The following is a 13,485-nucleotide window of genomic DNA, read 5'->3' on the forward strand; positions in this document are numbered from 1 at the left end:
ACAGAAATAGGGACCCCAAGGACGTAGCGGGTGGACCGAGAAATAGGGGACAGGGACGAGGGTACACAAATGGCACCAACAGTGACAAACCAGGGAAATCGAACACGTTTGACCGTCCCCGACAGAACCAGTATCAACTATCCGACAGCGATAATGCCCCCGACTTTGCATAGGACTGCCAGGGGCAAGGGAGGGATCCAGTCGAGCTCTGTGTTGACCAGCAAGGTCCTTACGTCACCGCTAAGGTCCTGGGTACAAAGTCTCCATTTCTGGTAGACACTGGGGCGACACGTAGTGTGTTATCAAAACGACTGATTCCAAGGGCACCCTTGTCTGGCTCACACATTACATCGATAGGTTTCGATGGGACGCCCTCCACTAATCCCCTGTCTGTACCTATCTCCTTTGACCTAGAAAACAACCTCACTGACACAACATTTTTGCTCTCCTCCAACTCCCCTGACGCCATTATGGGCATTGATTTACTAAGGCATTTTCAGGCTACCATTAGGTGTTCCCCAGATGGAGTCCGAGTCATCCTGTACGACAACCCAAGCATGTCCAAATCCTGCCCAGCACGACACATGTACTCCATAACTGACGCTGACCTGTCCTTGCTCGACACCCTGCCCCCGTACCTATGGGCCAAAAATGACTCTGATGTGGGACGGATGATGATTGACCCTATACACATAACGATAAGACAAGACGCAATACTCCCGAAACTCCCACAGTATCTGATATCGCCCGAGGGCGAGAAGGCACTGGTAGCGATCATCCAGTCCCTGGTAGATGCAGGAGTAGTCGAGGAAGTGGTTAGCAATGTCTGCAACAGCCCTATCCTACCCATTGTTAAGAAGCAAGGCGAGGGAGATGAGAAAGCGTACCGCTTCATCATCGACCTGCGGGAGGTTAACAAAGTGGTCGTACCCCAGTACCCTGTAGTCTCAGACATCACCACCATTCTGACCTTCATCCCGCCCACTGCCACCACCTTCACTGTCATTGACCTCAAAAACTCATTTTTCTCTATCCCCATCCACCCAGACAGCCGTTATCTCTTCGGCTTCACGCTAAAATCCCATTTGTACCGATTTTGTAGAGCTCCCCAGGGCTACACTGAAAGTCCCAGCATTTACAGCCAGGCCCTCAAAAGACAGCTGGACGCCGTCCAACTACCAGACGGAGTGGTGTTGATCCAATATGTCGATGATATCCTTTTGGCGGCCAACACCACCCCACTTGCAATCACAGCCACTGTCCAACTCTTACACTTCCTTGCAGAAAATGGTCACAAAGTCTCTAAAAAGATATTGCAGTTCTGCCAGCCACAAGTGACATACCTAGGCCATCTCCTGTCCAAAGAAGGGAGGAAACTTACACCCGATCGAATCCAAACTATCCTAGACACCCCCATCCCAAAATCCCAAAAGCAAGTCCGTTCTTTGGTGGGTCTAACCTCTTTCTGTAGACAGTGGTTACCAAATTTCAGCCTCATAATAAAACCCCTGCTTTCCTTGTTGACCAAAGATGTCCCCTTCCCGCTCCCTTGGACCCCCGAATGCCAAACGTCCTTTGAAGAGTTGCGGAATGCCCTTTGTTCAGCACCTGTCCTGGGAACACCAGATTACACAAAGCCCTTCTCCCTCTACACTCACGAAAGGGAGGGGTGCGCTTTATCTGTCCTGACCCAGTCCATTGGCCCAAAGCAAAGACCGTGCGCTTACTTCTCTGCCACTCTTGACCCCGTAGCCAGAGCCTTGCCTGCCTGCCTTCGAGCTGTAGCTGCCGCTGCTATCTCTATCCGACTGAGTGAGGGGATCGTGCTCTCGAATTCCCTCACGGTACTAGTACCCCATGCAGTTGACACCCTCCTGAACCAAACCAAGACGCAACACCTGACGAGTGCCCGACTGACTGGATACGAACTGACTCTGCTCGCACCCCACATCACTCTGAAAAGATGCACCACACTGAACCCAGCAACTTTGTTACCCCTACCAGAGAGCGATCCCAATGTGCCCCCTGTACACGACTGTGTGACCCTCACGGACGAACAGACTAGAAGTAGGGTTGACCTCAGAGACGCGTCTTTTCCTGACCGTGACAGAGAGCTGTGGGTGGACGGCTCTTGCATCAAACTCCCCGATGGCACCACTTCAGCTGCCTATGCAGTCACCACGGCCCAAACTGTAGTAGAGACAGCCCGCATTACACAACGATCTGCACAGGCAGCGGAACTGATTGCCCTGACACGAGCATGCATCCTAGCAGCAGGAACCACAGCGAACATATACACCGATAGCCAGTATGCCTTCGGGGTGGTTCATCATTTTGGGCTCTTATGGAGGGAAAGGGGATTCCTGACGTCCCACGGCACACCCATCCTCCACGGGGATCTAGTCTCTGCCCTGATCGAGGCAGTACTACTCCCCAAACGATTAGCAGTGATCAAGTGTCAGGCACACAAGAAGATGACGGACCTAGTCGGACAAGGAAACGCACTGGCCGATATCACTGCACGAACCACAGCTGAAAATAGGACAACGACACGTATGTATGTGACCAGGTCACAAGCAGAGAAATGGACTGACGCTAGGGAGACGATTAGAGACATCCAGTCGGCCAGCACACCTCACGAACTGATTGAGTGGGCACGGGTGGGTCTGAAGGTCGATGAAGGCTGCTGGCGGACAAAGGATGCGAACAAGTGGTTGCTGCCTGACTCATACCTGATCCCCATACTGACTATGGCACACTCCCCCGCACATATAGGATCTGCCCCCATGGTCGAACTCATTTCCAAAGTCTGGCACAATGACAAAATCCCAGACGCAGCCAAACGTCTGGTTCAGCAGTGCCTTATCTGCTTGCAACACAACCCCGGGAAAGGAACTGTAGTGCCCCGGGGAGGGTTTGGGATCCCCGACCACCCCTTTGAGGTCCTCCAGATGGACTACATCCAGCTAGAGAGATGCCAAAGCTTGAAGTATGTACTGGTCATTGTATGTGCCTTCAGCAAATGGGTGGAAGCCTATCCAACCCGTGATAATACTGCCATGACTACTGCCAAAGTACTACTGAAAGAGTTTTTTCCTCTCTACGGCCTCTGTCGAATTTTATGGAGCGACAACGGCTCCCACTTCATAGCAGAAGTTATCCAGCTAATTTTGAAGGGGTTGGGTGTGAGGCAGAGGTTCCATGCGGTCTTCCACCCCCAATCTGCTGGTTTGGTGGAGCGACACAACGCTACATTGAAGCTGAAATTGTCAAAAATAGTGGCCACCACAGGACTTAAATGGCCGGATGCCCTCCCACTGGCATTGCTATCAATGCGCTCCACTCCCACTAAGCACCATTTGACCCCCTATGAGGTTGTATTCGGGCGACCAATGAACCTTTGGACTGCCCCCAAACCGACCTCCATTCATGACGTCCCGGACGTCCTGCTGTCTGATTACTTGTACAAATTAACAAAGACATTGTCTGTCATTCATCAGCAGGTGCAGCAGGCCATCCCCGATGCTTCCAGGGGTCCGGGCCACGACATCCAACCGGGGGACTATGTATTAGTCCGGAATTTTCAACGAGCAAAGAGTCTGGAACCCCGGTGGACGGGCCCCTGGCAAGTACTAATCACCACCCGGACGGCTCTTCGAGTGGAGGGGAAGCGGCACTGGCTGCACGCACACCACTGCAAGAAGGTCTCCTCGACCCTGGCCACCACCGAAGACATCGATAACCAAGAAGAGCTCCTGAACAAGGATCGACCATCACTGAACTGCTATCCCGATACCGAGGCACTTGAACTTGCAAAATTCCCTGATCCCACTGTACCAACCAGGGAAAGGTATTTCCTGCGTCGAAAGGAGGGAGCTTCGGCTAAGTAGACCGCGGACTAAGTTAAATCTCAGAACGGTGACCCAAACACCACCAAGGGTTACCGGGAGAGAAGCTAAACAAAGTCTGTGGTTCTGCCCGCTACCGAGCACCTTGAAGATGATGGAAGTGCCAGATAAGAAGATGATGGAAGCGCCAGATAAGAAGATGATGGAAGCAGCCGGGAATACCCACTACAGGAACCCAAAGACTGACAATATGCACAAACCAAAGACAATCGCCTTCTTCATTGCTTTCCTCTTTTGCCTCCTCCTCATGACTTCCTTCTGGATCTTGGAGGAAAGCACTCCTGCTCATCAGATATTGCTAACCACTGCACAGCCAACCACTATGAAAGAGCATCACCTGATCTCCCTCTCACCTCAGCTCCGAGAGAGGCGTAAGGAGTTCTGGAACAATTCCTTTGTACAACTGTTGCACCAGCACAACCTTGCTGCAAATGCCACCCACTGCTGGATCTGCGGACTGCTCCCGCATGCCACTGGTCACTCCATCCCCTTCATCCCTTCTCCTTTCTCAGTTCATGGCTCCTTTCTTGCCTGGTTGATCCTCATGCAAGAAAGCCACAAGGACAGCACTGTTTCTGGTCAAGCAGTGTCACACTTCTACCATGGGTTCTGGCTGAACACAACTGGAAGGACATCTGCTCCCTTGTGTCCTGTTCCCTCTGGTTCCGCCTTCCTTATGGACATCCCTGCAAAGGAGCGAGTAGAAATGCAGGTGCTCCATAATCCAGCTAGAACCACCTTCTCCCACCTACGGATGCGAACCGCCGCCACTCTGACTGTGGCCCTGTCTGTCATCAACGTCACTGGCCAGGTGTGCATCGAAGGCCTGGGAAGGCAGCTGGTAGGTCACCGTGCCTGCCACATCACAAAGACACTGGACTCAATTGACGCCCCCTCTTTTGTTGCTTCTCCGAATATGTACTTTATTTGTGGCACCAAAGCTTACACCTGGCTCCCGAAAGGTTGGAGAGGCACTTGCTACATCGCTTTCGTCCTCCCCCCCACGTATGTAGCCCCTGCTGATCATCATCGGCAGAGACGCGCAAGTGACATTTGACAAGCCGACTCAACTGGAGCACAGTTCCTGGATGCAGCGAAGGGACTTGTTCCTCTGTGGGGCCCGATGGCGAACAGCCGCGCCATCCGACATCTGACCCAGGCAATAGAAACAACCATCAACATCACAGCTGGCGCCCTCGCTAACAACACGGCTGAGCTTCAGGCGGTCCGCCTTGTGACCCTTCAAAATAGCCTGGTTCTAGACGTTGTTCTAGCCGATCGTGGAGGAGCATGCCGCATCATCGGATCCAGCTGTTGCACCTACGTGCCAGATAACTCGCCCTCAGTCTACAAGGCAATTGAGCACCTCCCAAGTCTTTCCTCAGAAGTTCATCAAGAGCAAGAAGGATGGCCGCTTGGGAGCTGGTTTTGGGACACTCTGAAGGGCTGGGGATGGAGGTTGTTTACATTCATATTGATACCGATTGTGATACTATGTGGGTGTTGCCTAGGTATTCAATGCTTGCCATCTTTGTGTGCACTCATTTCTAACTGCATGTGCCCTATGACTTTGGACTACCGAACTGAGCACATGAGTCCCCTCTACGAGGTAGAAGTACGTGGCCTTATGGGGATAGACCCGAATTGACAAGTTGGCGAGACATGTTAAAAGGGAGGACTGTGGAATTTTAGTTTGCGAACTGAACATCATCTGCGCCATCTTGTCATCCATCCATGTACAATATGCACGGCAGCTATTTTAGGTACCATGGTCTCCCTGTACACGATCGATCGCCAGCGCGCTCCCCCGACCCTGCGAGCATCCCCTGCACACCCTGGCTGCCCCCGCTCTCACATGCACAAGTCATAAACCCTCTCCTTCCGCATGACACTGTCCTTGGGAGTTGCACCCGCGCCTGACCAACACTTCCTTTCCTTTCATGAATACCCCTCTTTTGATGACCCCTTCCTCTGAGTCCGATTGTCCGCACGGGTCCCAGGCCCCCACCTAGCCAGGCGATACAGTTTATTGCCCCCCCTATTGTATGGAGTCGCTCCTCTACAAAGGAGCTACTATTGATCATGGCCTCCCCACCCCCTGGGATACGATCAGGCGCACACATGCTAAGAATCGGCAGAACACTCAGCTGCGTGATAGCCCCCTCCTATTGTATGTGGGGTGAAGACCTCTATTGTGGAACATGTGGGGGTGGGTCTGAAACGGGGATTCCGGGGATGTCTTCTCATACTTCAAAGAGTCTTTTCTGCAATAAAGAATGCTCACATGTCATAAACCAGGGTTTAAAAGGCCTGGCCTCAGAGAGGCTGTTAGAGCACCTCGAAACGATACCTTGTTGTCTGATCTGATGTGTTCTGCTCCGTCGGAATAAAACTTCTGTTTCCTGCCTTCCAGTCTCCAGCGCCTGCCTCTTTGTTTGATAACTAGAATGGTATAGAGGCGGTTAGCGCCGGGCAACTTTGGAAAAGGCTATCAGCCCTACCCTTTTTTTCCACAGCATGGCTGCCCTAGAGCGTCCCAGCGCTACCTGACTGATAACAGAAAAACTCTGAGGATCTGGAAATTTAAGAGGTTTTAGGAAAAAGAAAAGTTTTAAGTGATTTTCTGAATTTAAGATAAGAAGATTCATTCCGGATATCCCTAGGAAGAGCGTTCCAGTTTTTTGCCGCATTTATAGAAAAGCGGCGGCCTCCTGTACGGGCCTTCCTCACTCTCGAGACTATAGCAAGATTGTCCCCATCCGATCGGAGGGCCCGAGCCGGTCTATAACGACGAATCAGGTTTTTCATGGCCGGAGGGCCTTTGCCTTGCAGTGTCTTATGAGTGATACAAGATGATTTGAAAGCGATTCGTTCATGGACTGGAAGCCAGTGGAGGGCTCTCAGCAATGGTTTGGCCGAGGCTCTTCTTGGAGCCCCCATAAGCAACCTGGCTGCTGCGTTCTGTACCCGCTGCAGGACATTAATCGTGGCTTTTGGTGCTGCCAGGAAAAGAGCATTGCTATAATCCAGTCTGGATAAGATTAGACCCTGGATTAATAGCTTCCTGGACTGAAAAGGCAGGAGGGGGAGAACTTTCTGTACTGCCCGAAGCAGGCCAAAGCATCCCCCTGCGACTTTCTGGGCATGTGTCCTAAAGGTTAGTTGGGGTTCGAACCAAACCCCCAGGCTTTTAATTTTCTCTTTAGGCTGGGGCAACTCACCCATACAAGGCGGCCAATACTTTGTGGGCAAAGATGCAAATTGATGGCCCAAGACCATGATCTCAGTTTTAGCTCCGTTCAATTTGAGCTTTGATCCGGTCATCCAGGAGTAGATTGCAGTTAGGCAACCCGAGAGACTGTCTGAACTACACCACACCTCTTCCCGATTGGTTGGTTAAGTGTGTGAAAGGACTAATGGATAGGTGTGTGAGTGAAAGGGTGGATGGGTGAGTGAAAGGGTGGGTGGATGGATGAATACATGAGTGAAAAGATGGATGGAAGGTCGAAAGAATGAATGAGCAAAAGTGACGGTGTTTGGATGGAAAAAGTGTGGATAGGTGAAAGAATGGCTGGAGGAATGAGAGGGTAGGTTGATGGATAACAGGGTGGAACGATGAGTGAAACAGTGGATAGATGATGAGAGGATTTATTGGGAGGAGTGAAGGGGTGGACAGATGGATGAACAAAAGAATGAATTGGTGGATGAGTGAAAGGTTGGATGCTGGGACATCGTGAACTTCCCAACTTTAGAAGCTACAGCAGGGTGGAGTTCTTGATGGGACTCTTGTGTCTGCAACTTGGCAGACCAAGGGGAGTTCATGAGTGAAAGGATAGATGGATGGATGTGTGACTCAAATGGTGAATAGATGGGTGAGTAGATGGATGGATGTGTAAATAGATGATGGATTATTGACGCAAAGGATGGATGTGGAAAGGATGGATGGATGGAGGGTGGATGGTTGAATGACTGAAAGGGTGGATGGATGATGAGAGAAATGATGGGTGGATGAGTGAAAGCGTGGATGGATGAGTGAAAGGGAGGGTGGATGGATGTGCGGATGAGTGAAAGCAGTGTTGGATGAATGAGTGGATGGATGAGTGAAAGGGTAAATGGATGGATAGATGAGTGGTTGGATGAAAGGATGAGTACATGGATGGATAATTAGATGTTTGGGTGAAATGGAGGATGAATGAATGAGTTCAAGGATGGATGGAGTGAAAGGATGGATGAATGACAAATCAAATCAGGTGTTTGTTAAGCATGACTACTCACCGGTAAGGGTCTCAAGGTGCTAAGGGTCTGGAGGGGGTTCGCAGGTTCCAGTCCATCAATAAGGGGGTCTGTCGAAGAGCCAGGTTTTGAGGTTTCTTGCGAAGATGGGGAGAGATGTTATCTGTCTGAGGTGGAGCGTAAGATAGTTCCAGGCACTGGCCGCGCAGAAGGAGAAGGAGCGGCCTCCCGATCTTGTGCGGGGGACCACGGCGTAGGAGAGCTGGGCTGGATGGGTGGATTAGTGAAATGGTGGATGGAAAGATGGATGAGTGAGAGTGTGGATAGATGGGTGGATAGACACATAGGTTTGAATATGGATGGATAGATGGAATGGTGAAAGACTGAATGATAGAGGAAAGAATGAATGGATGACTGAATGTAAAAGTAAAATTGTGGATATCAGTAGGTGGATGAATGGATAGATGCATGAATGGAAGAGACAGGAGAGCTCTTCTTGGTAGGGTTTTGATGACTTGCTTTGTTTGCTTGGTGCCATAGGAGCTTTGATTTGAACTGGGGGGTATATTAATTTTCTGACTACTTCTTTGGCTGCAGCTTTGCTCTCTTGGGTACAGGCGGTGTCCCTGTTAAGCTTATTTGCTACAGAGACCCAGGCAGGTTGGAGTAAGGTTGAGAGATCTATTGAACATGGCCTCGTGGTCATCTCTTGAGCTCAATGATGGGAAACTTCGCCCCTTTCTATATTGAGCTAGGAAAATAGCTCAAGAGACTAGGGCAGCCTTTGTAGAGATCATTGTGAATTACCTGGTGCATACATTTCACAAGTACATTTATTTAAAGAAAAAACTCTCATTTTAACCTTACAGCGCTAGATTTCTAGATGTTCGATAGTAATTACAAGGCACAGTGGAAACAGTTACTTAAGTCTGACAGTTTTTCATTTCCATATTTTTAAGCACAGCCCTTTTTTCTCCCATGGTTTCATTTCCCATAAGTGTAATGTTAGTACATATGAGCTTCGGGCATGAGCTCATCCTCAGATTTTGTCCTCAGGGAATTAGTTGAGCATTGGTCGAATTGCCCGGTTTGTAAATATAATCCGCTACGGTTCGTGCACCTGCTGCTGTATTTTATATTGATTTAAGTGTCTAACTAGTATGGTTCACTTACCTTCAGTCATTCCATTGACTTCGACTCCAGCCGGACTTGCTGTTTCACAGATTACATCAGTTCATGGCGTGTAGTTTTCCTGGGTTGAAATCAGTGTGTAACATAATGATAGTGTAAACTGGTACGTTTTCAGTTTTTTGAGGAATTCACTTTCAAATTAGCATTTTGTTAAATTTCTTCCATTTCTTATTTTTACTGTGTGGCAGCCGTGCACACTATTTGAGGTAGCAGAAATGAAGCAATTATTATATACTCACAGACAAAATCGCACACACACTCTTATGCTGGTATCGTATGCAGATGATACCCAGCTGGTCATCACCTTATCCGAAGGGCCATCTGACACGGCCACCAGGTTCAGAGATGGAATGACAGCTGTTGCCCAATGGATGACGTGTAACTACTTGCAGCTGAATGCCAGTAAAACGGAGGTTTTGCTGGCAGGGAAGAACACCGCCCTCTGGAATGAGCACTGGTGGCCGGCATCATTGGGAGAAATGCCAATACCAACGACCCTTGTTAAGAATCTGGGAGTCTGGATGGACTCTTCACTTACCTTCCAGACCCATACTAAGAGAGTGGCAGCTACTTGCGTGGGTCTGTTGAGAGGCCTCAAGCCCATCCTCAAATATTTTGAACCGACCGTGCGGCAAATCATCATGCAAGCCTTGATATCCTCACGCTTGGATTATGCCAGCGTGTTGCTTCTGGGTGCTAATAAGTCCGAGATCTTACGACTACAAAGAGTTCAAAATATGGCCGCGAGAACACTGATAGGGCTTTCTCGTTGGTGCTCGGTGAGAGCTACAATGAAAAAACTTCACTGGTTACCGATTTCATCTCGGATCCAGTTTAAAGCCCTGATGATGGCCTTCAAGATTCTTAAAACCGAGAGCCCGGCCTTACTACGCCCTCTGCTGACCAGGTATGTCCCGCAGCACAGATTGCGCTCGCTGGGGCAACATTTGGCGAAGGTGCCGCGTTTTAAACTATGCCGCATAAGTGGCCGCTCTTTCCAGGTGCTGGCAGCTAAATTATGGAACTCTCTGCCAAATTACATCGGTGGCATTGAGAATATGCTGCAATTCCGGAAGGCCATTAAAACCTTTCTATTTCCATCACCATAGTCTACCTCCTTAAATTCTCTGGATGGCCTCCACGTCTGTTTCATGATTTGGCAGTGCCGGAATGCCCCTTTGCTGGGGCAGCTGTTGCGCTTAATAAATCTAATAACATAACATAACTCTCTTGCTCTTTCTGTTTTGAAAGTCCTAAAAAATGCTAGTAATTTTACAAAATATTGTTTTCTCTCACTTAGTCTCCTTCCACTCCCTTCCCACCACCCTTTCTTTAAGCCCCTCTCATATACCCTGCTTGTCACATTGTGTATTTTAACATGACTTTCTAGTGTTATTGTTGGAAAATATGAAGCTCACACCCCCAGTCTTACTGACCAAGCTACGCCTGATGGAAGTCTGTACTGAAAAAAGTAAATTTGCATAAATAAAATAATTTGTTTGCAAGGGGTCATGCATCGGACAGTAGTTCATGTCATATTCATAACCTGACAGAACTGCATAACTACACTTTCACAATTCTTTTATTAACCTTCTCACTTTCTCAAAATTGCTTGAAAATGCACCATTTGCCCACTCTTTTCTTACAATTTTCTGACATTCGAGCTCGCTCGCTAAGTACGCTTGCTCGCCACTGGCTAATTTATCCAGAATTTTGACGCATACCACTTTCAAATGTCACCAGCCACCACTGGCCTTAGGTGAATAGCTGAGGGGGCGATACCGGGGAGGGGCTGCAGGGGGAAGTGCAACTCCAATTATTGACTCCGATAACAGATTCTCATTATTTAATATGAAATGATTTCTACATGCTTCTTCCTGGTACAACCTGTGCTTTGCATTGGCACTCACTGAAGGAACATCTTTTTCTTTCTAGGTCATACGCTGACTGAGTTTCCGAGGAGAGTGACCAGAACCCATCTGCTGCTGGCTGCTGTCATAGCTGCGCTGATGATCACTGTAACCGTCCTCGCGGCGTACTTCGCAGGTAAGTGACCGCCTCTTCATGTAAGTCTTTACATATGGCTGCTACCTGGGTCAGCCCTTCCCTTGCATCACCCTGTGTCCACACGGGCTCTGCCTTCTTAGCACCGCCAATGCTTCATGTGTAAAAGAATACATGCCAGCCCCCGTTATTGTTCCAAGAGTCGGTGGCGGGTTCCGAACCCCAAGGCTGTGCATTCCACCTCATGCTTCTTTCATCCACCACCAAACGCTCCCTCTTGCAGGTTCCTTCTTTTCCCCTATGCCAGTTTTTACGTCGTTCTCTCCCACCACCCTCCGCCCCCCCTTCCTTCCTCCATTTGTGTTTTTCTTTCTCCGGGTAAAAGTCCGTGGAGTAAAAAATAAGCCCCTATGGCAAACAAAAATAGTGCCCGTGGACCTCAATTGCAACCGCTGGCTCAAAGTAAGGGCTTTTGACTGCACGGCCGTCAGCGCTCCGACTAAACACGCCTCGGCAATAGGCAGCCTTAGCTTCAGCATTGGTAGGAGCTGTGATGGAACACGTGCGCCACCAAGTGGTGTCTGCTTGCTGTGCTTTCAGTTTTGTCCCACATCACACTTTCCTATGGGAGCCAGGGTCAGTACGTTTTCGTTGGGGCTTTGTTATAGGTCCTATGTGGAGCGCCACAGAGGCGACATACCAAGCGCCTCCCTCGGGATGCCGTGACTTATTGGTCCAATGGCCTTCCCCAGAAAAGACCTAGGCATGTCACCCACCCCGTACTTGGGAACCCTTGAAATACCTCACATTTATTACGTTTCTTTGGCATTAGTTAACGTGTGTAACACCACAATTGCTTGCTCATAAACCTGGAAGCAGTCCTAAAAATTAGGTGGGCAATCATGCACTGTCATCACAGGAAAGGCTGTCAGAACCCTTCGTGTCCTCACATTTAGTAAGAAGAGGCCTATCTAGCAGTTCCTGCTGAAGCCCAAACTTTGGTATGCATGTTATAAAATATCTGAGTGTTTGCAAGTTCACTTTCCCTCCAGCCCCTTCTTACCTAACTCTAGAAGAAGGTTTACGTCTGCCATTTACATATACACACTAAACCCTAGTTATTGCTAGGGAAGGGAACAAGAGGCTGTGGGGTATTCAGGATGAGCTGGCCTCCAAGTAAGACAAGTACACACAAAAAGAAGCTACCCTGAATAAATGTTTGATTCTATGGTGGAAAAAAGCGCACTACACATCCTTCTGTGGGGTGCTGGGCATATAAAAAATATGAAGGACTGTACTCGCACACCACCAGGTGTAATGCTTCATCATCAGCATGTTTGATAGAGAGCAGGCCTTCACCTGGAGAGAGAGAAGCACTTTTAATATTGAAGTGGAGGGCCATGAGAGAAGTGAGTGATTTAAAAATTAATGCAAACTCCAAATGTAATTTATTTGTAAGGTGTTTGCTTAATATTAAAACTAAAGTGGGGGACCAGGTGGTTTAGTACCCATCAATGCAGTCAACATGTTTCTGCCAAAATGGCCAGGAGGGTCCGTGGCATTCTTCGGGACAAGATGTATGGGCTCCTATCTAGTCTCCTAGGACTGAAATATATCCACCAGGTAGGTTGACCTTCGTCAGACTCCACTGAGATAACTTGAAACCCCAGGTTGGAGGTCGGGATGTTCCATGGGAAGGAGAGAATGAGGGACCCTTGTAGTCACACATGCCTCAAGGTGCGTCCCTCGTAGTACTCCTATAAACCGTAGTACTCCTATAAACCGTCCCGCCTCCTCCACCCTGGGGTTTCAAGTTATCCCAGTAGAGTTTGACGAAGGTCAACCTACCAGTACATTTCCAACATTTCTCGGTATGGGAATGATTAGAGAAGAGTTGTTGAGAACCCTTAAAACATGCAAGTTAGTAGGTTTGCACAAACTCAAAAGGGCATTCTAGTCCTGGAACTATTGCTTACCATTACCTTTAGCCCTAGTATGTAAATCTGCAGAAACGTGGCAACATAAGGGGATTGCAAGTATTCAATCAATGCAATGGTATGAGCCCTGGCATAATCAGATTTGCTATATCGGTGCTCTTATGTAATGAGATTGCTGCCATTATTTGTCGCCGCACTACAGGGCACCAAAG

The 13,485-nt window shown here is 48.9% G+C and overlaps 1 protein-coding gene across 1 annotated transcript in view; it reads left to right on the plus strand.

Annotated features, from left to right (window-relative positions):
* LOC147665200 (killer cell lectin-like receptor subfamily B member 1B allele B) overlaps positions 1-13,485 on the plus strand; it is a 44,053-nt gene that overhangs the window by 18,023 nt on the left and 12,545 nt on the right. Inside the window, exon 2 of the mRNA XM_086949680.1 lies at positions 11,268-11,378. Within this exon, the coding sequence (XP_086805806.1) occupies positions 11,268-11,378 (111 nt within the window). The remainder of the gene's footprint in view (positions 1-11,267; positions 11,379-13,485) is intronic.

Source organism: Lissotriton vulgaris, unplaced genomic scaffold (assembly GCF_964263255.1).
Source record: "Lissotriton vulgaris unplaced genomic scaffold, aLisVul1.2 SCAFFOLD_1867, whole genome shotgun sequence".
NCBI lineage: Eukaryota > Metazoa > Chordata > Amphibia > Caudata > Salamandridae > Lissotriton > Lissotriton vulgaris.